Below are 24564 nucleotides of genomic sequence, written 5' to 3'. Positions count from 1 at the left end.
GAAAGTATAATAACAGCTAGCCAATATCGAAAATTTGATCAAACTTGCAGATGGAAGAAGAAGTCGCTTTCTATTCCTCTTGGTACGAAATCTTCCGCATTTCGCCAAGTCGGTGCCTTGCAGAGGCAAGCGCGTTTTCTAATTGTAGAATTTCAACCTAGACAAAGAATCGGTTTGGTTAGATCATGTCCCAACAATGTCAAAAATAAATCAAGACGTATTGAAGAGTGTCGTCGACTTACCTGTTGCTCCATCTCGCGAACCTTGAACTCGTGTGCCCCGAGTTTGGAGTAATCCACTTGATCCTCTTCTTGGCTTCGCTCGCGTATCATGGCCTGAACCTGGCGAACAAGCGATCGGCAGGCTGACCCGACGGCTTTGCTGGCTTGCTCCAGACGATCCTGGCTCTTAGACATGAAGCCGGCCTTGACACGACTGGCTGCCACCAGCTGTGCCGTCGACGCTGCAACGTCGTTTGATGCCACAATCAGTTGTTCGGGGCTGTTACGGTTGGACAATACTCCATCTGCCGTCTCAATCAACGTATTGGTTGATGAAGCGACCGCTTTGGCCGCCGATATGAGGCCCTCCGTCCACCGGTTGTTCTTCTTGTAGAAGGCTGTGCGTGAAGATGAGCCTTGTCCGGCTTGCACGATTTCCTGCTGCGTTACTGTTGCTGCGCGAATGAGCTCTCCGATGGCCGTTGTGATGGCTGCCGCGGCATCCAAGATCGAGTCATGCACCTTGACTTCGTATGTAGTGTACCCATCGCGAGGCTTGTTCTTCAATTTAGCTAGTCGAGCCGCGGCCGCTGCAATGGCGTCGGCTGCTTTACTCAACTCGGAATCGACCAAGTCTCCAAGATCTCCCTTGTTGTTCATCAGTTTACCAAAGCCAGGAGCAAGGCCCTCTACCAGCTTGTTGAGCTTCTGCAGCTTAATCTGTGCGTCATTATTGCTGTTGATGACAACATCCGTCTTCTGGAGTGGCTCCATTCCTTCGAGGCGGAAGCTCTGTAAGCCCCTGAAAAATTGCACTGTCGACTGGGCTGACTGCCTTGCACCTTGCATCAGCGCGTCGGCCTTCTTCTCGTCTGTCGCCAGACGCACTACACCCTTGGTGTTGCTGCATACATCCGCAACCGCCCCGGCAAACACGTTGATGGCCTTGATTAGCTCCGAGTGTGTGCTGTTGGGTCCGTCAGCAATAAAATTGTTGAAGGCGGTAGCAAATTCCATTGCGCTCCCAGACGCCTTCTCGATCTGAGATAGCACATATGATGGGGATGCATTTTGGTTACCCGCCTGCATAGACGAATCCAGCTCGTAGAGAGCATCGTCCACTCGCGAGACACCAGCCTGCAACACTGAGTCAATAACGTCATTAATCTTATCCAGGTTTGACAAGATCAAGGCATCGATTTGCCCATCGAGCGCATGGTCCGTCTCTCCCTGATTCTGCTTTAGTTCGCTCAGTTCGATAAGTGTTTGGTCCATGCCCGCTTTATACACCTCGAGCTCTTCTTCTTTTTCGCGTAGGAGCTGCTCGAGATCAGAATCGCCGTTTCGAATCTTGCTCTGTGCCTCTTCCAACGCTCGCGACTTGTTCCGAAGTGCCTCTTCTAGGTCGCTCATCTCACGGTTATACTTGGAAAGCATCGTGGAGAGCTCGTTGCCCTTGCTACGTTCGAGGTTGTCCGCTCGATCTTGCGCCATACGCAATTCTCGCTTTAGCTTCTCTACTTCGTCTTTGCTGCTACCACTAGCTCGATCCTTGTCGTGAAGGGCTCGATCGCGCTCCCGGATCATATCAGCCAGCTCGAGGTTCTTCGTCTTGATCTCCCTCTCCAACTTTTCACGTTTTTCGATGGCTTCCTGGGCGCTTGCTGCCTTCAGCTGCACCGCTTTGAATTTTTGCAATAAATCCAGGTGTTCATGCCGAAGCTGAGAGTATAGCTTCGCGAGAGATTCGTACTTTGATCTCCATGTATTGACTTGTTCTTGCAGTGCTTTGATTTGATCGTCTTTGCTGCCCATCTGTTGCCCATAGCTGTTTTGGATTTGCATCAGCTCTCCCTCGAGGGCTTTGACACGCTGGTCATACTGCTGCAGCATCAGCTGGTCGCGTTCGTATTGGGCCCGCGCGTTGAGATTCTCCCGTTCAAGTTCGGCTAGACGGCCTTGAGTTTGCCACTGAGCTTGCTGTGCAAGAAGTGCCTCCTGCTCTCGTTGCTGCTGCTCCATCAAACGTCGTTGCTGATCTTCAAAGTCGCGCTGCGCCTGTTGTTGAGCTTGCTGCTGCGCCATGAGGGCTGCCCGCTGCCGTTCTTCGAGGACTCGCTGCTGTTCTTCATATTCACGGTTTTGGCGGTCCAGTTCGCTCTTCCAGAACTCGGAGATCTCATCTGGTTCATCCGATTTAGGCGCAGGAGCAGGGGACGGCTGTCTTTCAATTTCCTGCTTCGGTCTGGCAGGCAAGGCTGGAGCTTCGTCATCACCAGCGAGGAGGTTCGGCGGATCTTGTGGCAGCTTGGGGATTGTAATCAGGCTTGTCAAGTATCGAAGATTGGAGCATTCATAGTAGAATTTGACGAGTCGATAATGCTGGGCGTCATATCGCTGCCGAAGGGGTTGCAGTGCATCATCATCGCCAGTGACTATGCGTCTAGATTAGTACCTGTGCTATATAGGTGGCGGGGCAATGCTCGAGGAGTAATTACTTGAGTGCATGGCGCGCAGCATGCTGGTAATAAATTTGTAAATTCCATAGCTCTCCTGGACCAATGGCACCAGGGCCGCGATCCGACACTCGTTGTTTCCGACGTTTCTAAAGTGCGAAAAGATCAATTTCTGGAATTGCTCTATTTTGTCTTGCAGCACCATCAGATCAGAGATGGTCTCATATCCCTCGTTTGGGTCGTTGATAGCTTTGAGGCTGAGATATTCCTCATACTCGAAAGTACCATTAAACTCCGGGTGTTGGTGGTGGAAAGACAGCTTCGCAAGAAGGTAGTATACGTATTCTCGGATCAAAGGCGCATATCCGCGGACTCCTTCTCCACTCATTCCACGGTTCAAGGAGTCAATCCATGAGCGATTGGCCATTGCTTCTTTCAAAGCTGAGGGATGGCCTTCCTGCAGAACCTTGTGGACGGTGATCAGAGCTTTGAATGTCTGGACCTCGTCGGCAAGAACGGGTTGGCTGCATTCAGTTGGAGACGATCACATCAGCAGCCGAACGTATAGAGATAGAGGAGATGTCATGTCAACCTACACTTTCATACCAGCCCAGAAGGACTGTGAAGACCTATGGTCCCAGGTGTATACGATACAGGCTCGTACATGCTTGCGCTTGGGGGAGATTTCATCGGGATTGGTGGCCTTTTTGATGCTAACGGCAAGCTCCTGATCGGTTCTAGTTGATTTGGTGTGCAAAGGTAAGCGGGTGTCGCCATTGATGATCTGGTTTATGATTCAAGGAGGGGGTATCACGAGGTATCACGAACTTCGTATGCTCGGTCGTGCGTATGGAAGCCATGGTGGGCGAAATACAGCTCAGGCAAGGCGGCGACGAAGCTTGGATAGGAGGCACACGATAGCGCAGTCGCAGAGCGCGCACTCAAGGCGCAGTATGCACGGTAATGACTCGCGGAGAGGTCGGAATTTGTAGGATTCTTGGATAGGAGACGTGCGTTTCCGTCGAGAAGATGAGACTGCGGTCAAATCTCCTCCGCACAGTTGGAGAGTACTGGTTGCCAGCGGGATGATAGGAAGGCGATGGCATAGAAGCTAAGCTGCAGCCGGGAAACGGACAAGCATCGTCACCATGTGGGGCGCAGTAATTACCTGGGCATTAAAGCGGTGTTAAAATGATCCGCCTTTCTTGCTGCCCGTACAATTAATTACATAATCCCTGGATCAATCAAACTGCCTCTAGGGTAATATAGGGGAGATCTCCAGATATTGCTAGAGGTGTTCTTGGATGGTGGCTGGGATGTTGGAATTCTTTGAGAATAAGTGGTATATGTTTAGCTCTTTGTCTTGTTTTGTAGCAGTGTTATCAGAGGCCCATACCTAAGCGCCCATATGCTGCCAGTGTACCTAGGCACAAGGCATTACTTATACAGGTACAGTATTATCAGCATTTATTGAGAGGAGACGACATGGGTATTTAGGAGGAATTGAAGACAAAACCCAGCGCAAACAAGAGATGATGCATACAGCTCAGACTCACTGACAGCAGTGATAACAGCATTCATTCGACTTTTCAATACAACTGCTAGTCACAGGTTGAATGAGAAAACCAGGGCAGTCGAACTAGATCACCCTGTAGAGGCACCACTAGTACTACAATAAGACGTAGATATATCTCATATTTCACCATGACTAGGTAGGTAGGTAGGTACGAAATAAGCCATTATTTCGAGCACACATTGCATGATCATTCGATCCTCATTACGACATGTACCTGAATTGGGTGAACTCGAAATTTCAGCGCAACAACTTGGAAGGACAAGTTCATCATTGATCAAGAGAATTCAACGTTTGTCATGGAAAACGTCCAGTATATTTGGCCAAGGGTTTGTTTTAAGCTTCAGCGCTCAACGTATCCGAAAATCAGACACCTAGGTATTATATATGGGAGACACCGCACAAGCCGTAGAAACTATGGGGATACTCTACTCCTCTAACCAGGAGTGGCCACTGAGCGAAAATGCACTTTTGTTGATGTCATATTTTCTCATTTCCTATGAACATCAAATAGAAAAAAAATGCAGACCTTGGTCACATGCTGAGTTCTTTCCCATCCGAACGCAACACCATAAGAAAAACCGAAGCGAGCACCACGCCAACCCTTCCCTTAGATTGTAGTTTCGTATGGCAGAGGAGTGACAGTCTCAGGAGGGTTGTCGGTCAGGGAGACCGTGAGGGCTTCCCGGGGGAGAGCGGGCTGTCGCTTGACCTGAACAGTCACACCGTCGGCTCTGGCCTGCTTCTTGGCCTCGGCATTGGCCTTGACTCGCTTGATGAAGTCCTCACGAGATCGGGAGGGCTGGACGTGCTCGATTCGGACGTTGATGCGCTTCTCGATGTAGCGGTGCTTGACCTTCTTGTAGACGATGACGCCGACAGAGCTCTTGGTGACGTTGTAGATGACACCAGTCTTGCCGTGGTAGACCTTGAAGGGCATGCTGTACAATGTTAGTTCCCTTGTGCTTTTCCACCTCGATATCCGACATCGTTTCCTTACCCCTTCTGGACGGCACCGTTGACCTTGATGTCGACAATGTCACCGACGCTGAATGAATGTTAGCCGATCCCCAGCCCCATGTCGAAATTTTCCTCTTGCTTGGATTCTACTCACTGGTACACCTTCAGGTAGGTGTTCAGGGCGATCATGCCCTTCTGGCGAAAGTCCCTGCTGAAGGCATACTGCGTACTCGTTAGCAACGAATGGATTCGTATCATCGCAGGGAGGGTAGACCAACTCGAGTGCCCGCTCGCTTTCCGTAAGAGTGACCCATCGCGCCTTAATTGCCGTCGATTTTTCGTTCGAGGATTGACGAAGATGGAGGTGAAGCTTTGCTAGTTTGGCGTGGTGAATTTGCGCACGCCGTGTGGGAGCGAATATGCTTAGATAATCCACTTATTTTTTTCTCGCTCCGCCGTGGTGATAGGGCAATTGTGGGAATTGGCGGGCGTGCGCAGCGAAACCCGCCTTAGGGTTTGCTGCTAGTGCATCACGTGCATAATTTTGCAACGCCAAATTTCCTATCCACACAACCTTGACGAGTTTCGAGATCACCTGCGGAAAAGTTCACCAGTAGCCACCATCTCGGGAAGCAAGTCAAGTGAGTGTTGGATGCTCAATTCTGGCAACTCAAGCCGTGATATCTGACCGCATACAGAATGGCCCCTCGTGCGCATTCCAAGACCTCGCGTGTCCCTCGCAGACCCTTCGAGTCTGCTCGTCTGTCAGTATCACCGGCCACTGAACTAGAGCATGGCTCTGTTTAAGTCGACTGTGACAAGGAAACTGACCTCTTATTTCTGATCAGGGACTCTGAGCTGAAGCTCGTTGGAGAGTATGGCCTGCGCAACAAGCGTGAGGTCTGGCGAGTCGGTTTGACTCTGTCCAAGATCCGTCGTGCTGCCCGGTATGTCAATGTCAATCTGTATTAACCCATCCAGCACTTGCCAAGTTCACAAACTAATTGCAAACACCCTGCAGTCAACTTCTTACCCTCGACGAGAAGGACCCCAAGCGACTTTTCGAAGGCAATGCCCTGATTCGACGTCTTGTCCGTGTCGGTGTCCTCGACGAGTCTCGCATGAAGCTCGATTACGTCCTGGCCCTGAAGATTGAGGATTTCTTGGAGCGCCGCCTGCAGACCTGTGTCTACAAGCTCGGTCTTGCCAAGTCCATCCACCACGCCCGTGTCCTGATTCGCCAGCGCCATATCCGTGTTGGCAAGCAGATCGTCAATGTCCCCTCCTTCATTGTCCGTCTCGACTCCCAGAAGCACATCGACTTCGCCCTGACCTCACCATTCGGCAGCGGCCGTGCTGGTCGTGTCCGCAGAAAGAAGGCCAAGGCCGCCGAGAAGGGCGAGGGTGGCGAGGAGGAAGAGGATGACGAGTAAATGCATCATAACAGGTGTTAATGACTCTTCCTGCATACAAGTTTGATGACCGAGGGATATCACAAGCAGGAAATACAGGTTTCTATTCCTAGCTTTCGGCGTTGGCCAAAGGATAAAAATGGAATGATTTAAAAAAAAAAACATGAAAGCGTAATTGCATATGGGATTTAAAGTGCTTCCATGACCCTTGAATTGTGAAACTTTGATTGAGAAGACGTGACGGAGCTGTGTCCAATTATTGCATTAGTAGAGGGGAGTATGGGCTAAGAAAGACGTTGAGTGTTTTCACTTCATTATATGTAGGTATGTACGAGATGAATATCTTAGCTCAACAGCTCGTCTTTACCTAGTAGATTTGCCATCGGATCCTGAGCAACAGTCCTCTTCCGACGGTATTCATCCATCTCGGCCTCTGATACTCCGTTCAACATCTCTTCTTGCGTACGCTTCCTGCTTCTCGCATCTTTCAGAGTCGTTCCTAATTCAGCCTCTTCGCTCTCTTCAGGTAAGGGTTCGGTCTCTCGTTCCGTCACGGGGGCTCCAAACCGTTGGCGCTCAGCAGCTTCCCATGCTTCTTTGCCTTCCTCGCCGGTACAGTAGCTGTTCTTGATGAAAGAGTGACAACACGCATAGCCCCATTTGAAATTTGACCACCAGCTACCCCAAACTGATGTATGGTTGTTGATCATCACATCTTCTGCGTACTTGGATTTCACGCCCCTTAGCGGCGCACCCTTGATGAGTCCTGCCTCGTCGTACTCGACAAATGTCTCGGACTCTGACATGGCCATATTGCGCAGCGCAGCAGGCATCGCTTTATGCGCATCGCCCCCGTATTTTTCCAACAATTCTCGTTCACGTTCCAAACGCCTTGCTTCCGCCTCATCCGCCTGCTTCTTACGATAAAACGCACCGGCCGTCGGATTCGCCTGTAAATGCTGGGTGGTATCTCCGCTCTTTTCCTGGGCTTCCCATGCATATCTTTGTGCCTTCTCAAATTCGCCGGCATCTCCCGAGGATCGCATGAACCCTTCTTCTGCAAATAAGTCGGCTGCTGTATCTGCTGTTGCGCCGGAATTGACAAGTGCTCTGGTTTTGGGATCGTATTTCGCAGATTCAAGATCGAGATTCAATAGATACTTGGCGGTGTCTTCTCGTATCCGAAGTTGTCTTGTAGCTGTGCTTTGGTGCTTGCTCATGTCGTTTTCTTCGGCGTATTTATCACCGTCATCCTTTCCCTCTTCATCATCATCATCATCGCCGGCTATCGCATTTTTCGCCTGCTTCCGTAGCTCCTCCATTTCATTGAAGTCGTCCACCACTCTGCGATACTCCCTAGCGTCGTAGCCATTCCAACGATCTCGTTTTGCATCCCATCCCAGCTTGACATCTTGGACGACTTCGTCTGCCTGGATGTCCTTGCCCGTCCATTTCGCTCCTTTCGCTCTTGGCCGGCTTAGGCAGTCTTTGGCTTTGTGGGTCATTGATCCGCAGTTCTCACACGCGCCTTTTCGGTACTTCGTTGCCGCTGGCCCAGCCTTCTTCCCGCGATCGTACCATTGCGCCTTTTCGTTTTTCTCTTCTCGACGCTGATGCTTCAGGTAGTCATTGTCGTCGTCACCTTCTTCCCCAGCATAGAAAGGTCGTTTACTGATGAAGGATGGGATATAAATGTTTTCCTCTTTCGAGGCTGCGCCTGTTTGAGGCTTCCGAGGGGGCGGCATGGTTGTTTTGGATGCGATAGGTGAGGCGATAGCGATATATCTTTGCCGTTTTACAGCTGCAAGACAAAGATTTATAAAAATGCGCAATAGATTGCTCCCTTGAGGCAGCGCGACGAAGTATGAGATGGGGATGCTTGCCGACAAGCACTGCGCTGCCTCCAGGCGCCAAGGCTATTGATGGATTACCTGTAGCATCAATGGCTCTTTATCTGCACGTGATCACGCGATGAAGCGCCCCTCCAATGACGCGAGGCAGACACGCCCCTCCAATTCTCTGCCATTCAGACCTAGGTGCTGCTTCTATCTGCTTTACCAGTTAAGAGGCAGGACATATTGTCTTCTGGCCCCCTTCCAAACTTGTTCCGAATGCAATCCTATCGCTCTGGGCGCAGTGAAGTATGGACTTTTTCCGCGTGCGCCTGAATTGTATCGATCATTATCAAGCTCTGCCCAGCCGCCATGATCCGCCACTTCGCAACGATGTTCAGGCGCCCCCGCCATTGAAGGCCACAAAGGTGCCTGTTATTCGAATATTCGGCTCAACCGAGTTCGGCCAGAAAGTCTGCGCCCATGTCCATGGAGTGTTTCCTTATATGTATGTGGAATATGATGGGAATTTGAACCGGGATGCAGGTGAGCTGTGCAGCAAAGCGTGAGATTGTGATTGTGAATATCTTGTTAAACGAACCATCGATAGTTGGGTCGTTTGTATACCGATTGCATCTTTCTATCGACCACGCGCTTGGTATAAGCTATCGACAAGATCAAAATGGAGACAAGGCGAGGTTTGTGGCACGAATCACACTGGTGAAAGGAACACCGTTCTATGGGTACTCTGTTGGGTACAAATTCTTTCTCAAGATTTACATGTTCAACCCTGCTGTGATGACCAGGCTAGCAGATCTGCTGCAGCAAGGTGTCATTTTGAAACGGAAGTTTCAGCCATACGAAGCCCATCTCCAGTACCTCCTTCAGTTCATGATTGACTACAATCTATATGGCTGTGATTTCGTCGAATCATCCCAAACCTACTTTAGATCTCCGGTCCCCGCAAGTGGAACCAGTACCCCGTCTTCGCAGCTTCCTTGGAATATTCAAACTGTTCCCAAAACTTTCATCACGAATGATGCCGCATTGCCCCGAAAAAGCTATTGTTCAATCGAAGTCGATATCGCTGCCCAGAACATCACCAATAGAAGAAAAATTAAAGAGCGCTTGCTCCATCACGACTTTACTGAGTTTCTAAAACCTCCAACAGACGATATCAGGCTAGTGTCTAGTATGGCTGGGCTTTGGAAAGCTGAGGCACGAAGGCGCCAACGTCAATTACTACCCGGCCAAACACATATCGAGCACCTGGTATCCTCGTTTCCGCGAGACGCTTTTGTGTCGATGTCGGCTGACTCTCGATCGTCCCAACCCCAGGCATGGATTCATGAAGGAGAATACCGCCGAAAAGTGGAAAATCTAGTTGCCAAAGAAAAAGACCAATGCCATGGACCGGAGCTCAATCTGAATACATTTTTGAAGCCTCTACACTCTGAAAGTTCCATCAAAACTGCTTTACAGTCTGTTGAAGATTTGCATCCGTCTAAACTCTTGCCCTTACTTGGGCTTTCATTAAGCCTGGAGCAGCTAGATGAGGATCCTGATGGTAATATTGTGGTCGATGAACTGAAACTATCTCAAGTGGGAGAAGATGACCTGCTCGGAATAGATTCGGATATGGAGATAGGCCAAGAGACTGGCCAAAACCACGATGATGTCGCAGTAGAGAGCACAACGCAAATGATGGGTAAAGGCATCTTAGCTCAATCATCGAGCATCGAGACCATGAAATACAGAAGACGGATCTTTGGAATCGGACAAAGCGGCCTTACAACCGGCGAGCTTCCTCAAATACCCATATCGGCCAAATTAGTTGAAGCTGCGCAACGCAACCTACTTACCCTGAAAAACGATGAAGCGGCCGTGCGGGGTCAAAAGACAAAAGTAATTCGTAAACGGACAGCATCATGGTCGTCAAATGACAATTCTGCTAAGAGGGCCAAGTATGATGTTTCATTTGAAGATGAACCTTCCCCTAATTTGACAGGTGCAAATAAATCAATTTCATATTACGAATCTCAGTCGGACATCTTGCAATCAATCGGCCCTTCAGGATCGCCGCCTCGTATCGTTGAAGGAGAAAAGACGAAAACCTCAGGTCATGTCGTGACCTATGCTATTCGTCCGCCGTCTGTGGCTGAAATCACTTTGGGGAAGGATCACCACCTCTCAACTAGTATCATTTACCAGGATGCTTTCTACAGCAGAGAAGCCGATCTTCCGATGCAACGACGGGAATATGCCGGTAGGGAGTTCCAATTAATCAGCGACACTCTTCCCTTTTTGAATGACTTTGATCCCACCGGAGGACTTTCATCATACGGAAGCCCCGATCTCGATATGAATCTATCGGGTGGGGCTCATATGAAACAAGAAGATCAGCAGCTGAAGAGAGCATGTTCATGGAGAAGCTGGGAGATTGCACAGCTTCCTCCTTCCTATGAGGAGGTTCATAAGTGGTCCACTCAGAGCGGCAAGGTCGACACAACTAGCAGTACGACAGCTAGGCGAACTTCAGGCCATCCACTGCTCTCTCAGATTGATGGCCCAACACAAAAGGACAAATATGATTTTAAATATAGCCAAAAGCAGCCCTCGTCAGCTGTGCCACACGAAGCCCAATATATGAGCATAATGAGCCTTGAAGTTCATGTGCATACAAGGGGAAATTTTGTCCCCAATCCAGAAGAAGACGAAGTCCAATGTATTTTTTGGCACTGGAAAGATGACGAGGCAATAGCGAGTAGGGATTTAGACACACCAGCAATATCCAAATCCGGTATTCTAGTCCTCTCAGCCGACGGCGCCCTAGCTGATCGAATAAGACATGCAGTATCTGACGAAGTCGTTCACGAGTCCTCAGAGCTGGATTTACTCAATCGCATGATTGAGATAGTCAGAGTCTATGACCCGGATGTGCTAACCGGCTACGAAGTCCATGGAAGTTCATGGGGCTATCTCATTGAACGGGCAAGGCTGAAATACGACTACGATCTTTGCAATGAATTCTCTCGAATGAAGGCACAGTCCAAGGGTCGATTTGGGAAAGAAAGCGACCAGTGGGGATTCAACACAACATCAACAATTCGAATCACGGGAAGACATATGATCAATATATGGAGGGCAATGCGTAGCGAAGTGAATCTTCTCCAATACACCATGGAAAACGTTGTATGGCATCTTTTACATCGTCGAATACCACACTATTCATGGAGGTCTCTCACATCCTGGCTCCAAAGCGGCAAGGCACGAGATTTAAACAGACTTTTGAGATACTATCGAACACGGTCTAGGCTAGACTTGGAAATTCTCGAGTCCAACGAGCTGATCTCGAGAACCAGCGAGCAAGCAAGGCTTCTTGGCGTTGACTTCTTTTCTGTATTCTCTCGCGGCTCACAATTCAAAGTCGAGTCCATCATGTTTAGGATTGCCAAACCAGAAAATTTCCTGCTCGTCTCCCCCAGCCGGAAGCAGGTCGGGCAGCAGAATGCACTTGAGTGTCTACCATTAGTAATGGAGCCCCAGAGCTCATTCTACAGCAGCCCTCTTGTTGTGCTAGATTTCCAAAGTCTTTATCCTAGCGTCATGATTGCCTATAACTATTGCTACTCGACGTTCTTGGGACGAATCACAGATTGGCGAGGCAAGAGCAAGATGGGCTTTACCGAGTATAAACGGCAAGACGGTTTGTTAACTTTGCTAGAAGATCACATCAACATTGCGCCGAATGGCATGATGTATGTGAAGTCCGAGGTTCGGAAATCTTTGCTCGCCAAAATGCTAACCGAAATTTTGGAAACGCGAATTATGGTCAAGAATGGCATGAAAACAGATCAAGATGACAAGACCCTTCAGCAGCTACTGAATAACCGACAGCTTGCTCTGAAATTGCTCGCCAATGTCACCTACGGTTATACTTCAGCCTCATTCTCTGGGCGAATGCCTTGTTCAGAAATCGCAGATAGTATTGTGCAGACTGGTCGCGAGACGCTGGAGAGAGCTACAGCCTACATCCACTCCGTGGAGCGATGGGGCGCTGAAGTTGTCTATGGCGATACCGATAGTCTTTTCATCTACCTCAAAGGGCGTTCAAGGAATGAGGCATTCGCCATCGGCCAAGAGATTGCTCAGGCTATTACGGAAAGGAACCCAAAGCCAATAAAGCTCAAGTTTGAAAAGGTCTATCACCCATGCGTTTTGCTTGCTAAAAAGCGCTATGTCGGTTACAAGTACGAAACCAAGGATCAACTCAAGCCTGAATTTGACGCCAAAGGTATAGAGACTGTCCGCCGCGATGGAACCCCCGCAGAACAGAAGATTGAAGAGAAAGCTCTGAGGTTACTGTTTGAGACGGCCGACTTGAGCCAAGTCAAAAGGTATTTCCAGAAACAGTGCAAAAAAGTAATGCGTGGCAAAGTATCGGTCCAAGACTTTTGCTTTGCCAAAGAAGTCCGCCTTGGCTCCTATTCTGCGCATGGCCCAGCGCCCGCTGGAGCACTAATCAGCGCAAGGAAGATGCTGCAAGATGCCAGAGCAGAGCCACAATACGGCGAACGCGTCCCGTACGTGGTGATTACTGGAGCGCCGGGTGCTAGGCTGATCGATCGGTGCGTCTCGCCAGAGGAGCTTCTCCGTAATCCTCACTGGCAGCTGGATGCAGACTACTATATATCCAAAAACATCATCCCTCCGTTGGAACGAATATTCAGTCTTGTCGGCGCCAATGTGAGGCAGTGGTACGACACAATGCCAAGAATACGGCGTGTTCACCAAACAAAGGGGCTTGGGAGTAAGAAACGGACATTGGAGGCATACATGCTGTCGGTACACTGTATGATTTGCAGAAGAAAAATTGCCGGCACTGCAGAGTTATCGTTGTGCCGTTTCTGCTATGCCAGAATGCCGGCCTCTTTGCTAGCGTTACAGGCGAAATTGACTGCGGCGGAACGCAAGTACGATGAAACGCTACGCATTTGCCAGAGTTGTGAAGGCATTGGCCCTCTGGAAGAAGTTGGATGCGACAGTCACGATTGTCCTGTGTTTTGGACTCGCACTAAACTGAAGAACAAGATGCTCTACGAGCAGGCGGTAACCAACCCGGTAATTGATGGAATAAATGCCAAGATGAAGAGCTCCTCTTTGAACTGGTAATGGATAAGGCGTGACGGTTTGTTATTCTCTTTTCTCTTACCATGGAGAAGCTCCATTTTGGCTATGCGTACTAGCAAATAAGTAATTGTTTGAAATAATCGGTATGCTATGAGATGAATATTTAAAATTACTTGATGCCTGTTCCTTTCCCAAACGCCAGCGCTAATACAAAATACACAATCCTTATCTAGCCTAAATGGCTGCCCTGGGCCTTTGCGGCTAGTAAGTGGCCTTTCCGTTCTATTTATTCTTGTACAAGTACATCTATAACAAAGTATGCTCGGCATCAAATCCTGTCGGCACTGTCAAGACTTGAGTCAAGATCTGAATGGCCTAAGGTAGGCACGACCTACCGGATTCTAGTCGTCGTCCATCCATGCAGAGTATTCATCATCGTTCAGATCTGCAAAAGCTGACGGGCTAGATGGAATTGGTCGGCCTGTGGTGGCAGAGATTTCTGTATCTAAATTATTCGTCATTTTATCTGTGGAATTTGTAGCGGCAGACTTAATGCTGCTTGCAACATTGCTAATTTGCTGCTGTGCATCTGGAAAGTCTCGGTTCCAAAGTTCGGTCTGATGCGTCTCGGCTTCCATGGCAGGACTATTAGGCTGCGAATCATCTGGTGCAGCAACGATGAGGATATTTGGACTAGATTCCTCTTGCAGTTGGCTATCTTGTCTTCTTCTCCACGCTGCGGATTGGTGCCGTCTAGTCTGATCTTCTTCAGCCGCAAGGGCAGCCTGTTCCTCTAGTACTAAACTAGGAGATCTCCGCTTCGATGTGGGAACGGGTCCTATTTTAGTACCCCCATTTGTTGGCATTGGAAGTGGTGTCCCTGGCGGCGGAAGTGGTTGCCCTCGACCCATGGGCTGGCTCAAATCGACGGGGGCGCTTTTTTCGTTGTTTCGCATGGCTTCTCTTTGCCTCTGGATAGCATTCCATCCCCACTGTCTTGCCTGTGCAGCCGCATTTGTGACTGCCGCCAAAGTATTCCTCTTTTGTGCCATGTCGCTTTCGATAGAACCAGTCGTCGTCATACCAGAAGGATCACGTTTTTGGAAAAGACCACGGCTAAAAGGGCCCGTCTGAGATTTCGCCGAGTTAGATGTAGACGAACGAGAGAGATCCGGTTCAGACCCGCCGACTGTTCCAGGAGATAGAGACATATTCTGTTGCGGTAGCTGCGGCAAAACTTTGGGGTCAACATCGCCGTCTGTGCCATAGTTGCCATGAAAGTCTTTAGAGGAGGAGGAAGAGCGTCTGGATGTGATGGTGGACTGCGACAACTTCCTAGATATTGGCAAGGGTGAAGCGTCCTGAGACCTAGATCGCAAAGCCGCAATATGATTCATAGCGTAGTCTGGTGGGGATGTTGAGGGCTTGAATATATCAGCATGGGTCGTTTCAGTTCCGACAATCGGCTCAGTAGAAGTTTTAAAGCTCCTTGGAGAATGAACCGCAGATGGAATGGTTATATCCACACTGGTTGATGACCCCAAAGTTGGTAGCATAGAATCTACCTTTTCCAACTTGCTTTCAAGTGGGCTGGGTGTTGGTTCAAGAGAATCCATTACCGGCATTGTTTGGCTCTTTTCGATGGGTTGGTTGCCATCAGAGTGATTCACACCAGAATCAAGGAGGTCCGGTATTTCAGCGTCGCCGACCTGAGGCAAATGTTCGGCTGGTAGTGCAGGAGATTTGACGGCATCGTCCCCTTCAAATATCCCACCTCTCCACTTTTTGTGTTCCGTGTTGAAGAAGGGTATATCATCCCAAAATGGCTGAACCAAGGTCTCGGCAAAGACTTCCTTGATGCGATTTTCTATCTGACGAGTGATAACGGTATAGGTAATTTGTCTCGAGCTGACAATGGGCTCAATAGTCATCTCCATCTTTGGCATTGTCTGAAAGGAAACCCATATCCTGTTACTTGGAGGCGGCTTGATCTTGAATAAAGCATGGCCCTCGAGTCGCCGAAGAACCACGGCAAGAATCAAGTTCACCTCTCGGACTTTGAATCTTGCCCCTAAATCGATCCTTGCAGTGGCTGCAACCTCGATCCGAAAGCTGCCTGTATACTTCAAGTCCGCCTCTACTACGCACTCTCCCTCGACGTTGAGATCTCTGAGTTTCAGATTGGAAAGGTAGGGCGCAGCATCTCCAGTGTTTATCTGTTGGATTTTGATATTGGTGAGAAACGAAGGTCGTTTGACGCGTGATATCTTTTTGGTGATCTTGTCGTTGATAAAAGTTTCCAAATCTCGGGTTTTATACACCCCCAAGAAAATTCTGCCAAGAAGTGCATTGATCCAACGCGAGTGTACTTGATCCTCCGATGAATGCAGCTTCTGCACCAATGAAATGATGGATTTGAGCTCAAATTGTTTAGGCAGTGGCGCAATGTCTTCGAATCCAAAGGTGTGCTGTTGGTTTTTCAGCATGGCAAAGTAGAAATCTTCTTTGGCTGAACAATTCTCCGAAAACAGATAGAATGGCCTGGATCCCTGATTATCCGACGAGTGTTGTTCCAGTTCATCGAGCTTTCGCGTCAAGGATATCGCATTTCGTTTGATGAACAGCTCCCCCTCCGGTGTGGTGTCGCCGCCCGAGTATATGCCTATTCTATGATGCGCCAGGGAAATCACATGTCGTACTTCGAGCTGCTCCTCATCGTCGAATAGCATTAGATGGCCATGTCTGCAGCCTAGTTAGTGTATGAGCTATGTACGGAGGAGAAACATGCGGAAGCGCACCTAAGCACCACGTAGAATACATTGCCTGCCTTCTTAGGCCTCTGGCTAACGCTGCTACTGTTTTCCATCGGGCTAGCAGCAGCTTTGCGGTCGAAAATACTCCTATACATTGTCTGATAGACGCTTGGGCTAGGGGGGAGTCACTGTGGCTGAGCCGATAGGAGTCGAGCGCTCCACAGGTTTGGCATTGATCCCCATGGGAACATATTCACGGCAAACTGCGAAGTATCCTGCAGCGACATCGATATCGGTATTCGACCTCTTGGAATCGCTATTATTCCGTTGCCTCTTGGCTTCGTCGAGCGCTGTTGTGTCATCGCCGGGATGCACAATGTCGCCCTCGTCTGGGTCGTATGGGATGCCGAGAACGCGTCTATATGGCAAGTTATAGTATCCGAAGAGGAGAACAGATGCAAGGAGTATAGGTATGAAGGTAATGCCGCCTATCAGGTAGGCCACCAGAATCGTCGTCCAAGCCGCCATAGCCAGAGAATGAACAGACAACTGTGGGCTTCGTCCGGGATGATCGCGGCCCGCTAGAAGACGGTCAAGGCGAAATAAACGCGATGCAAAAAGAAACAACCATTATGCTGCGCCGAAGAAGAGTTGCCAGAATGCTTAGTTTGATAATAAGACTGTTAGCAGAGGCCTTGTATGGGAAGATGAGCTGGCCAGATGATCGATGCGAGGCTTGTCAGCTACCTACGTCATGTGATGAATAGCGTCCTGAGGTATAAAGGTACTTAGCACGTGGTACCTGAAACCAGCGCTTACAGTAAAACTCGAAAACGTTCTACCATGCCTCTCAAGAGAACTCACCAGGTGGTACCTACATTAGGTAAGTAAGATACTTCTTTACCTTACAATTAGTAAAATTTTGAAATACAGACGAAGCAGAAGCAAGGATATATGGGGATTGCTCTCGTAAGAATGACAGCAGAGGTACCTACTACTTACTTTCTCGTTTCAGCGCTACAAGTACTGCTAGTACCAGTAGTAGTAGTACTAAAGTACCTATGTATGTACCTTGCCCACCGACCTACTACCTCGGTAGTACCTACCTAGTAGGTACTGGGTAGAGCCTGGTAGTAGTACTAGTAGTTCAGATATACAGAAAAGTGCAGTTTTCATGCCTCGTGTGAAATAATGGTTTCATTTCCACGGGCCTTATCGGGCTGATTGAGTAAGTGAGTTTCGCTGGATGATCTCTAGTAGGTACTCATAAAGCTGTAAATACTACCTACCTGTAGGTAGAAACCCGAATAGTCTAGTTGCGCCAAGAATACTCCTGAAACTAACAACTCTTTACCTCCATTTCAGGGCATCAAATTGTATAAATTAATTTACTATATTGCCCTACTTGCTTGTTGATCCCAGCCGTGTCCAAATCACCTAAGGTACTAGGTACTAAAATATAGACTTAGGCTTCCGATTTGTTTTTGAAAACCAACTAAACTATTCGCAATAAAATGCATATATCTATCGTACTATTGAAATACACTAAATCTCGTGAATCTAGATCTCTACAAGAAATAAGCAATACTAGTGTTTGCGGGGATATTCTTCATCAACGTGAGCCCTCTTCATACTCAAGGGTAAGCACAAGTAGAGCGCTTGGGGTGGGGCGTAAAAACAGCTGTGACCGTTCATGCGATTCGTTTGGAGAGGTGGACCTGGCCCCCATTACTCCATATTTCTACGGAATCTGTGCCGCACATGCGAGGGAACCATTGCGAGGCTGCGAGGACCCTCTCGTTTGGTGTGAACCAGAACCGATCAGGGAGCAAAATATTGACTACTATTCCGTACAGAGTTACATACCATTACAAGCATGCCATGCTTATGATAAATGACATGCTATCTGCTATCTAGTACTAGTACTTAAGACTCCGTAACAGCGTACAGTACAAAGTGCTGCTTGTCGGTACTGGCTGAGTTATTGAAGGATCGCCTGAATGTGGGCTAATTTCTAGCGTTAGTGCTGGTATTCTCACGCTAATAGGACAAGGCTCCCACATTTTTGTTTACGCGCTGCCAGCACCCCGTCTCCGACCAATCCACGCCCAGGGCTGATGACCAAGGATGCAGCGGGATGTCTCCGAGCGGTTAATATTGGCTTATCGTTGGCTATATATGTATCCACCTGCACTTTTTCAAAAAGTGTTCGACCAACATACATAAAGACAATGAGTTCTTCGAGGACAACTAAGCCAAGAAGACTGTCCTCTCTCCTGACCTCCCTACTCGGTCAAAAGAGGTACTATGTAACCGCGCTCTTCCAAGATTTTCCGTGGGGGTTTTTCGGTAGTAGCAGTAGATAAATACTCGAGAGCCTGCCATGCACGTACTACCTCCCTGCTAACCAACTCTTATTTGTATTGAACCTCAGAAACATCAACGAGCCGAATTGGGTGGCTTTGCTTTTCTTTTTTCTTTTTGCGAGTTTGAAGAGGCCGTGAAAGAAAGAGGGGTCCTTATTGAGCGATCTATGCTTGACTTCGGTGACGGTTCGACGGGAAAATGAGAATCGGGTGCCTGCAGTTTGCGCCCCAAGTCGGCGATGTCGACAATAACCTAAATCGCGCTGATGCAGTTCTTTCGAAAGCGAATCCCGAAGATTTAGATATTCTTGTTTTGCCCGAGATGGCCTTTTCTGGTATGGCTCTACCTTTTTGTTTTATCCATCTATTTACCTGCCTATTTTATTTGTGCTCCCTTTTTTCGAGATTATATGGTCTTTCATCATGACTTCGCCCCATCCGTGTGCATGTGCCGAGAAACAAGTGTTGACTCCGTCAGGATACAATTTCAAGTCGCTGCAGGACATTTCGCCGTTTCTTGAGCCTTCGGGCTCAGGAATTACCTCACTATGGGCCCGCACGATGGCCTTGAAGTACAACTGCACAGTTCTTGCAGGATACCCGGAGAAGGTTGACGTCTCGCCCAACTGGCCTACAGGGCCTGAGTATTATAACTCGGCCATTGTTGTTAACGGAGACGGCGAGACGATTGCCAATTACCGCAAAGCTTTTCTATATTACACGGATGAATCGTGGGCGTTAGAAGGGAGTCGGGGATTCTACGATGGGTATATTCCAGGGCTTGGGAATACGGCGATTGGTTTTGGTGAGTCGGAAGTGGCAATAACAAATGCAGACCTTCTATAAATTTTGAGTCCTCTACTGTACTAATGAGATGATAATAGGTATGGACATGAAGTAAGTTGATAGACGCTAGGCTATAATGCCTTTAACACAGCCCCCTATTCGATGCGGGACTAATTAATTTTGTACCAGCCCTTACAAATTCGAAGCTCCATGGCATGCATTCGAGTTCGCCTTCCATATCCTCGAGGTAGAGTCCAATCTGGTCATTGTCACAATGTCGTGGATGACCAGAGAGGATCGCAGACACTTCAGTCGGATGCCCAATGAACCCGACATGGATACGCTCACATATTGGATCACGCGACTAGAGCCCCTCATTCGATCGAACAATGAAGACGAGATTATCGTCGTATTCTGTAATCGCACTGGCACAGAAGACGAAGTTACGTATGCGGGCACCAGTGCCGTCATTGGCATACAAGAGGGAGAAGTTAACGTATACGGCTTGCTGGGGCGAGGCGAAAAAGATCTCTTGGTTATAGACACCAATAATCGTCCATACGCAAAACTACTTTACCGGCCAGAAGATATGGCTGGGACCCTGAGCAAACATACCGTCAAGCTTGAGCAGCAGCAGGGTATATCTAACGCCGATACCAGAGCTACGTTTGCTCCTGGGAAGCCATATACCCAACAAGAGAAATCAGTGAAGAGTCCTCCTGACCCAGATCGGAATAATCCTGTGCCAGCTCCCCCTTCTCTCAAATCAACGCCTCTGGCTGTTCGGCCACGACTCGTTATTCCACAATCGCCACCTATACTACCGAATCAGCAATATTCCGAAGAAGATGATGTCGTAAGTGCCATTTCGATGAAGTCCGCAAAATCGATGCAGTCAGTCAAATCGAACGAATCAGAAGCTTCGGTTCAAACAATTCGTTCGAACCCCCGACCGCCGGAAGACAGCACGCCTTATCCAAATAGCGGTCTGCCATTGAGTGGCTATCCGGCAAACGGCTTCCGAAACGAGTATGAGAAGCGCATCTATGGTGGCCAAGTTGTTATTACTCACGATTCCGATACCGTTTCTCCTACAACGCCTTTCGAAGGTGTATCCCCAATATCACCCCTTCGAGCTTGGCGACCTCATGATGGCATCTTTCAGAATCAAATTGCCGGTCCTGGTGGATGGACGCCGAGCACACCTATTGGAAGAAAGCCAGAGCCATTTCCATGGTCAGAAATAAAAAACACAACTCCCGAGTCGAATCGAAACGCCAGCAAGGATGAGGGTGTTAATAACAACAACATGATAGGCATCTCAGACACCGGGTCCAAAGACGCACAATCTCCGAGATCAAATACATCTTCTAGCAAATCGAAGTCATCAGATATAAAGACACCACAGAAGAATAATCAGAGCGAGAAGCATCTTTCAAGACCATCCTCGCCAAAATCACGGAATGCAAGCCGCTCTGGAGTTAGAGGTAGAACTGATTCTTCGCTGAGCCAACGCGATATCTCATTGGATGTATCGCAGCATATCGAACAAATATCGCAACGAGCGGAGTCTAGAAACAGATATAATAATAATGGACGATCTAACAAGCAGCAACAGCAGCAGCAGAATGGGTCAATTGTTGACCGCCTTTCATCCCCAAATATTGGGAATGATGAATGGAGTAATAGTGGAAGGGATTCTGCAATAGATCATCTACTCATACCCATTGCCGCAAGCCCCAGTATCTTGGGGCCTGGGGCTCGAGCAAACATTCCGACACCTGTGGCCATTGACTATTACCGCCGACCTACCGCCCAAAGTTCCCCGCAGAACGTACGATTACAACAACGACCTGATTATGGAAGCCCCACATCAGATGCTTTGAATAATGCTACCAATCTTCAATACGCATCTATTAGTGGTACACCGCAAATATCAGCTCATTCTCCGGACGCACAAAATAAATCTACTCGTTCTATCAGCAGAGGCCGCCAGCCTAAGCGCAGAGACACTTCTACCAATGCCGCGACAGAAGATATAGCCACTGAGAGGGCCACCTCTGCTGACTCGATCATAAACGGCATACTGCACACGCGAGTTGCGAAGCGCCACTCCAGCCAAAAGAAAGATACACCGAATCCGTCCCAATCTAATGACGGGTCGTCTCACGCTGAACATGTACATATCCATAGTGTTCTAGACGAGTCGGAATTTGAGAGGGTTGAAGTTATCAGCTGTCCTAGTTGCCCCATCCATGGCCGGCACTCCGCTTCATCCCATGACGCTTCCAAACGAATCTCTGATCCAACTGGACAAAGAGAGCGTGCTAGCGGAGTTGCATCCGAAGAGAAAGCTGGATCAGATTGTGGTATACGTTCAGAGAAGAAGGACGCGGGGAAGGCCGAAAAAAATACGCTTGAAGCAAATGCAAGGTCGATGGATCAGGAGACTGCCGCAAGTGTCAGTAATCAATATTCTAACACAAATGATCAAGCGAACAACAACAAGCCTGTACTGTTGGGAAGCACGGCTCAGATGGAGCTTTCTTCCGAGAGGCAGCCCTTACGTTTCCGATCGACATACAATCCCTCCACGCCCAGGGCGATGGTATTTAATCCCAATGACACCCACATAGACGCAACATTAGCTGAAACTAAGATGGAAAATGAACGAGAGCAGCAATTGCCGAGTTGGTTTACTGTTGAAAGGAAAATGGGAGATGAAAATTTTTATTCTTGAATCTCGGACTAACTAGTTCATATTTAGAGATATATGAATGTGCCTCTGTTGAGGCTGTTGATAGTAGTTTTGTAAAGCGAGGCGAACTTTTTTCCCTTAAAAAAAATTTGAGAAATTAATTGCTGTTTAATCATGACATGCAACGTACATGTATCTAATTTGCCACATGTAGTCTCAACGCATCTCAAACACTCATCCCTAGCTGACATGGATGCATTTCTCGATTAAACCTAGAAAACTGGATGCCCGCTCAAAGCGTTCATAGCGACGAGCAAAGCTGCTGTGTCGATCAAAGCCATGCAGTCTAATCGAGGCCACCTATTTTGATCGACCGAGCTCAACAGGATTGTTCAAAGTCACCTGGCATGAATGAGACCACAAGTAGATAGGTAGATAGGTGCTAGGTAGGCAAGCGACCTTTGCATTCGGCGCGTTTTCATTCGCTGCCTTTAACAGACACTTTGCTCTACTATGGAGCTTGTATTACTAGTTAAAAGGCAAGGCTTTCTCTTATCTTAGGTGCACCATAGGTTTATTCATTATATACAATTAGAATTTTCATTATCAAACGCTAATGTCATAGAAGAGGTATATAGCTTGAGTAAAGCAAATACAACGAAAATAGGGTGATTATACATTAGCCAAAAGCAGCCGAAAAAGAAGCACCGAAAAAAGGACATCCAAAATTATGACATTCTGCCGCAATCAAAGTTCGTCTTGAACCATTTCCAAGGTTAGCATCTTGTCCCTTGAGAAGAGGGAAGTTGGAAATGGCAATTTGTCTCTCTCACCTTTTTGCAAACTTGTTTCGCAGCCGCTCACGCAGCCGCCACTCCACAAAAGCCCTCTTAAGCCCAACCAAGTAATTTCTCTATATGCCACGACAACATCCCTCGCCATCCCGTCAATCGCCCGGATCAGCATCGTCGACACCGGTATATACTCGGGGTCGTCGCAATGCTCCTGGCGCCAGCCTGCTATATACGGAAGCGCAAAGGTCCCGAGCGCGAGGCCTTCCAGCAAGACGCCGAGCATGAAGAGGACGAGCCACCAGAAGACAAGGAGCTTGATGAAGTCAAAAGCCTCTTCGGTGCTGGGGAACCGGTGGCGCCATGAAAAGGTCCCGGGGTGGCGGGCAAAGACCACGGGCACAAACAACACGGCGATGAAGATGAAGCTGAGTATGTAGTGGTATAAAAAGGCGACTTCTAGAGGGTGACTGTTGGCGAATGAATCGAGGAGGAAGCCGAAGAAGCTACCCGTGACGAATCCCACTACATTCCATGTGGAGAAATATATCACGGCGTCAATTGTGTCCATGATGTAAATGCTTCCTGTTTTGTGTTGTGTGTGTAGATTTATAAGTGGGATGAGTGAGGAGTAGGGACAAGACTTGATCACTTGCAGATGGAGGACATGGAGGCCAATATATATATTTCCAACAAGGCTATAAACTTTTGCATTACGCGGTTCCTTCCCGCCCATCGGTCCTATAAAACATCATTCTAGAAACAAGGTCCACGCCAGCAAATCTCGGCTATAAGCCTTTTCCCCAACTAAACTTTCCCATCCAACAATCTCACGAGATATGGTTTCGGCCCGTTCCTATCAGTAGTGGGTGCGCCAAATAATTATGAGATCGAATCCGGCAGCGAGCCAGGCTCGCTCGATCAGTGGCAAAAGCCGAGGCGGCCTCGCGTCGAACCAAATAGCCGCAAAGTAGACACAGACCCAGACCAAGACGCCAACGAACTCGCAAATGGCGATGATGGATAGGATGCCGGACCACAGCGAGAAAACGGCCAGAGTAGCCGCTACAAAGGCCTTGTCGCCCGTATCGTTGTAGGTGTTTTCCAATCGAAGGCGCCAGGGGGCACTGATGGCCTCTCCGATGGCCACCAGCATGATACATATGACCCAGGCGATTTCGTGATGGACGATGAGTGCTAGGACCCAGTGGTCCAAGAATATCAGCGCTTGGATGATGGTTTGAACGATTTGGATCATGCCGATGATTGGGCCGAGGAGGTGATTTAGAGGCATGAGGGGGTTTTGAGGCATCTTGGGCGGTCGACTGGCTGAAGCGTTTATTTCTTAAAGAGTTTGTAGAGTCTGAACGGAAGAACAGAAGATACAGCTGAGTGATGTTGAATGTAGAACAAGAGGAAGAGGAGCATTTATTTCTCAAGAAAGCTTGATATAAGTCTGATGGGAAGAACTGCCGATACGGCTGATGTTGGATGTAGAAGAATAAGAGGAAGAGGAGATAAAATCCATGGAAGAAGAAGAAGAATACCATGGAAGAAGAAGATGATGATGAAGACATTTGCCTAGA

At 48.4% G+C, this 24564-nt stretch overlaps 10 protein-coding genes across 10 annotated transcripts; 3 read left to right on the top strand and 7 right to left on the bottom strand.

Moving 5' to 3' along the window:
• Window positions 1-70: 70 nt before the first annotated feature.
• On the bottom strand, window positions 71-3537 carry TrAtP1_001891 (uncharacterized protein; the record flags this gene model as incomplete). Its single annotated transcript, XM_014085738.2, has 5 exons — window positions 71-157; window positions 243-2656; window positions 2720-3201; window positions 3274-3414; window positions 3506-3537. The coding sequence occupies 5 exons, from the start codon at window positions 3535-3537 to the stop codon at window positions 71-73; spliced, it is 3156 nt and encodes a 1051-aa protein (XP_013941213.1).
• An 832-nt stretch (window positions 3538-4369) lies between these two features.
• Window positions 4370-5662, bottom strand: TrAtP1_001890 (60S ribosomal protein eL21). Its single transcript, XM_014085739.2, has 4 exons — window positions 5489-5662; window positions 5365-5432; window positions 5251-5298; window positions 4370-5191 (listed from the first exon to the last, which is right to left on the bottom strand). Exons 1-4 carry the CDS (start codon window positions 5522-5524, stop codon window positions 4861-4863), a joined length of 483 nt encoding a protein of 160 aa, XP_013941214.1. The 5' UTR covers window positions 5525-5662; the 3' UTR covers window positions 4370-4860.
• A 247-nt stretch (window positions 5663-5909) lies between these two features.
• On the top strand, window positions 5910-6643 carry TrAtP1_001889 (40S ribosomal protein uS4; the record flags this gene model as incomplete). The annotated part of the gene is made up of 3 exons (XM_014085740.2): window positions 5910-5974; window positions 6059-6157; window positions 6232-6643. 3 exons carry the CDS (start codon window positions 5910-5912, stop codon window positions 6641-6643), a joined length of 576 nt encoding a protein of 191 aa, XP_013941215.1.
• A 323-nt stretch (window positions 6644-6966) lies between these two features.
• Window positions 6967-8367, bottom strand: TrAtP1_001888 (uncharacterized protein; the record flags this gene model as incomplete). The annotated part of the gene is made up of 1 exon (XM_014085741.2): window positions 6967-8367. The coding sequence occupies one exon, from the start codon at window positions 8365-8367 to the stop codon at window positions 6967-6969; it is 1401 nt and encodes a 466-aa protein (XP_013941216.1).
• Window positions 8368-8765: 398 nt separating this feature from the next.
• On the top strand, window positions 8766-13626 carry TrAtP1_001887 (uncharacterized protein; the record flags this gene model as incomplete). The annotated part of the gene is made up of 2 exons (XM_066111201.1): window positions 8766-9000; window positions 9065-13626. The coding sequence occupies 2 exons, from the start codon at window positions 8766-8768 to the stop codon at window positions 13624-13626; spliced, it is 4797 nt and encodes a 1598-aa protein (XP_065967275.1).
• Window positions 13627-13985: 359 nt separating this feature from the next.
• Window positions 13986-16492, bottom strand: TrAtP1_001886 (uncharacterized protein; the record flags this gene model as incomplete). Its single annotated transcript, XM_014085743.3, has 2 exons — window positions 13986-16326; window positions 16383-16492. The coding sequence occupies 2 exons, from the start codon at window positions 16490-16492 to the stop codon at window positions 13986-13988; spliced, it is 2451 nt and encodes an 816-aa protein (XP_013941218.2).
• A 19-nt stretch (window positions 16493-16511) lies between these two features.
• TrAtP1_001885 (uncharacterized protein) lies at window positions 16512-16865 on the bottom strand (the record flags this gene model as incomplete). The annotated part of the gene is made up of 1 exon (XM_066111200.1): window positions 16512-16865. One exon carries the CDS (start codon window positions 16863-16865, stop codon window positions 16512-16514), a length of 354 nt encoding a protein of 117 aa, XP_065967274.1.
• Window positions 16866-18902: 2037 nt separating this feature from the next.
• TrAtP1_001884 (uncharacterized protein) lies at window positions 18903-22229 on the top strand (the record flags this gene model as incomplete). The annotated part of the gene is made up of 4 exons (XM_014085744.2): window positions 18903-19038; window positions 19182-19508; window positions 19588-19600; window positions 19679-22229. The coding sequence occupies 4 exons, from the start codon at window positions 18903-18905 to the stop codon at window positions 22227-22229; spliced, it is 3027 nt and encodes a 1008-aa protein (XP_013941219.2).
• Window positions 22230-22881: 652 nt separating this feature from the next.
• TrAtP1_001883 (uncharacterized protein) lies at window positions 22882-23600 on the bottom strand. Its single transcript, XM_014085745.2, has 2 exons — window positions 23021-23600; window positions 22882-22945 (listed from the first exon to the last, which is right to left on the bottom strand). Exons 1-2 carry the CDS (start codon window positions 23547-23549, stop codon window positions 22935-22937), a joined length of 540 nt encoding a protein of 179 aa, XP_013941220.2. The 5' UTR covers window positions 23550-23600; the 3' UTR covers window positions 22882-22934.
• Window positions 23601-23837: 237 nt separating this feature from the next.
• Window positions 23838-24290, bottom strand: TrAtP1_001882 (uncharacterized protein; the record flags this gene model as incomplete). Its single annotated transcript, XM_014085746.2, has 1 exon — window positions 23838-24290. One exon carries the CDS (start codon window positions 24288-24290, stop codon window positions 23838-23840), a length of 453 nt encoding a protein of 150 aa, XP_013941221.2.
• Window positions 24291-24564: the final 274 nt, after the last annotated feature.

Source organism: Trichoderma atroviride, chromosome 1 (assembly GCF_020647795.1).
Source record: "Trichoderma atroviride chromosome 1, complete sequence".
Classification (NCBI taxonomy): Eukaryota; Fungi; Ascomycota; class Sordariomycetes; order Hypocreales; family Hypocreaceae; genus Trichoderma; species Trichoderma atroviride.
Note: the sequence above shows the minus strand (reverse complement) of the source record. Positions and strands in the feature narration are given on the sequence as shown.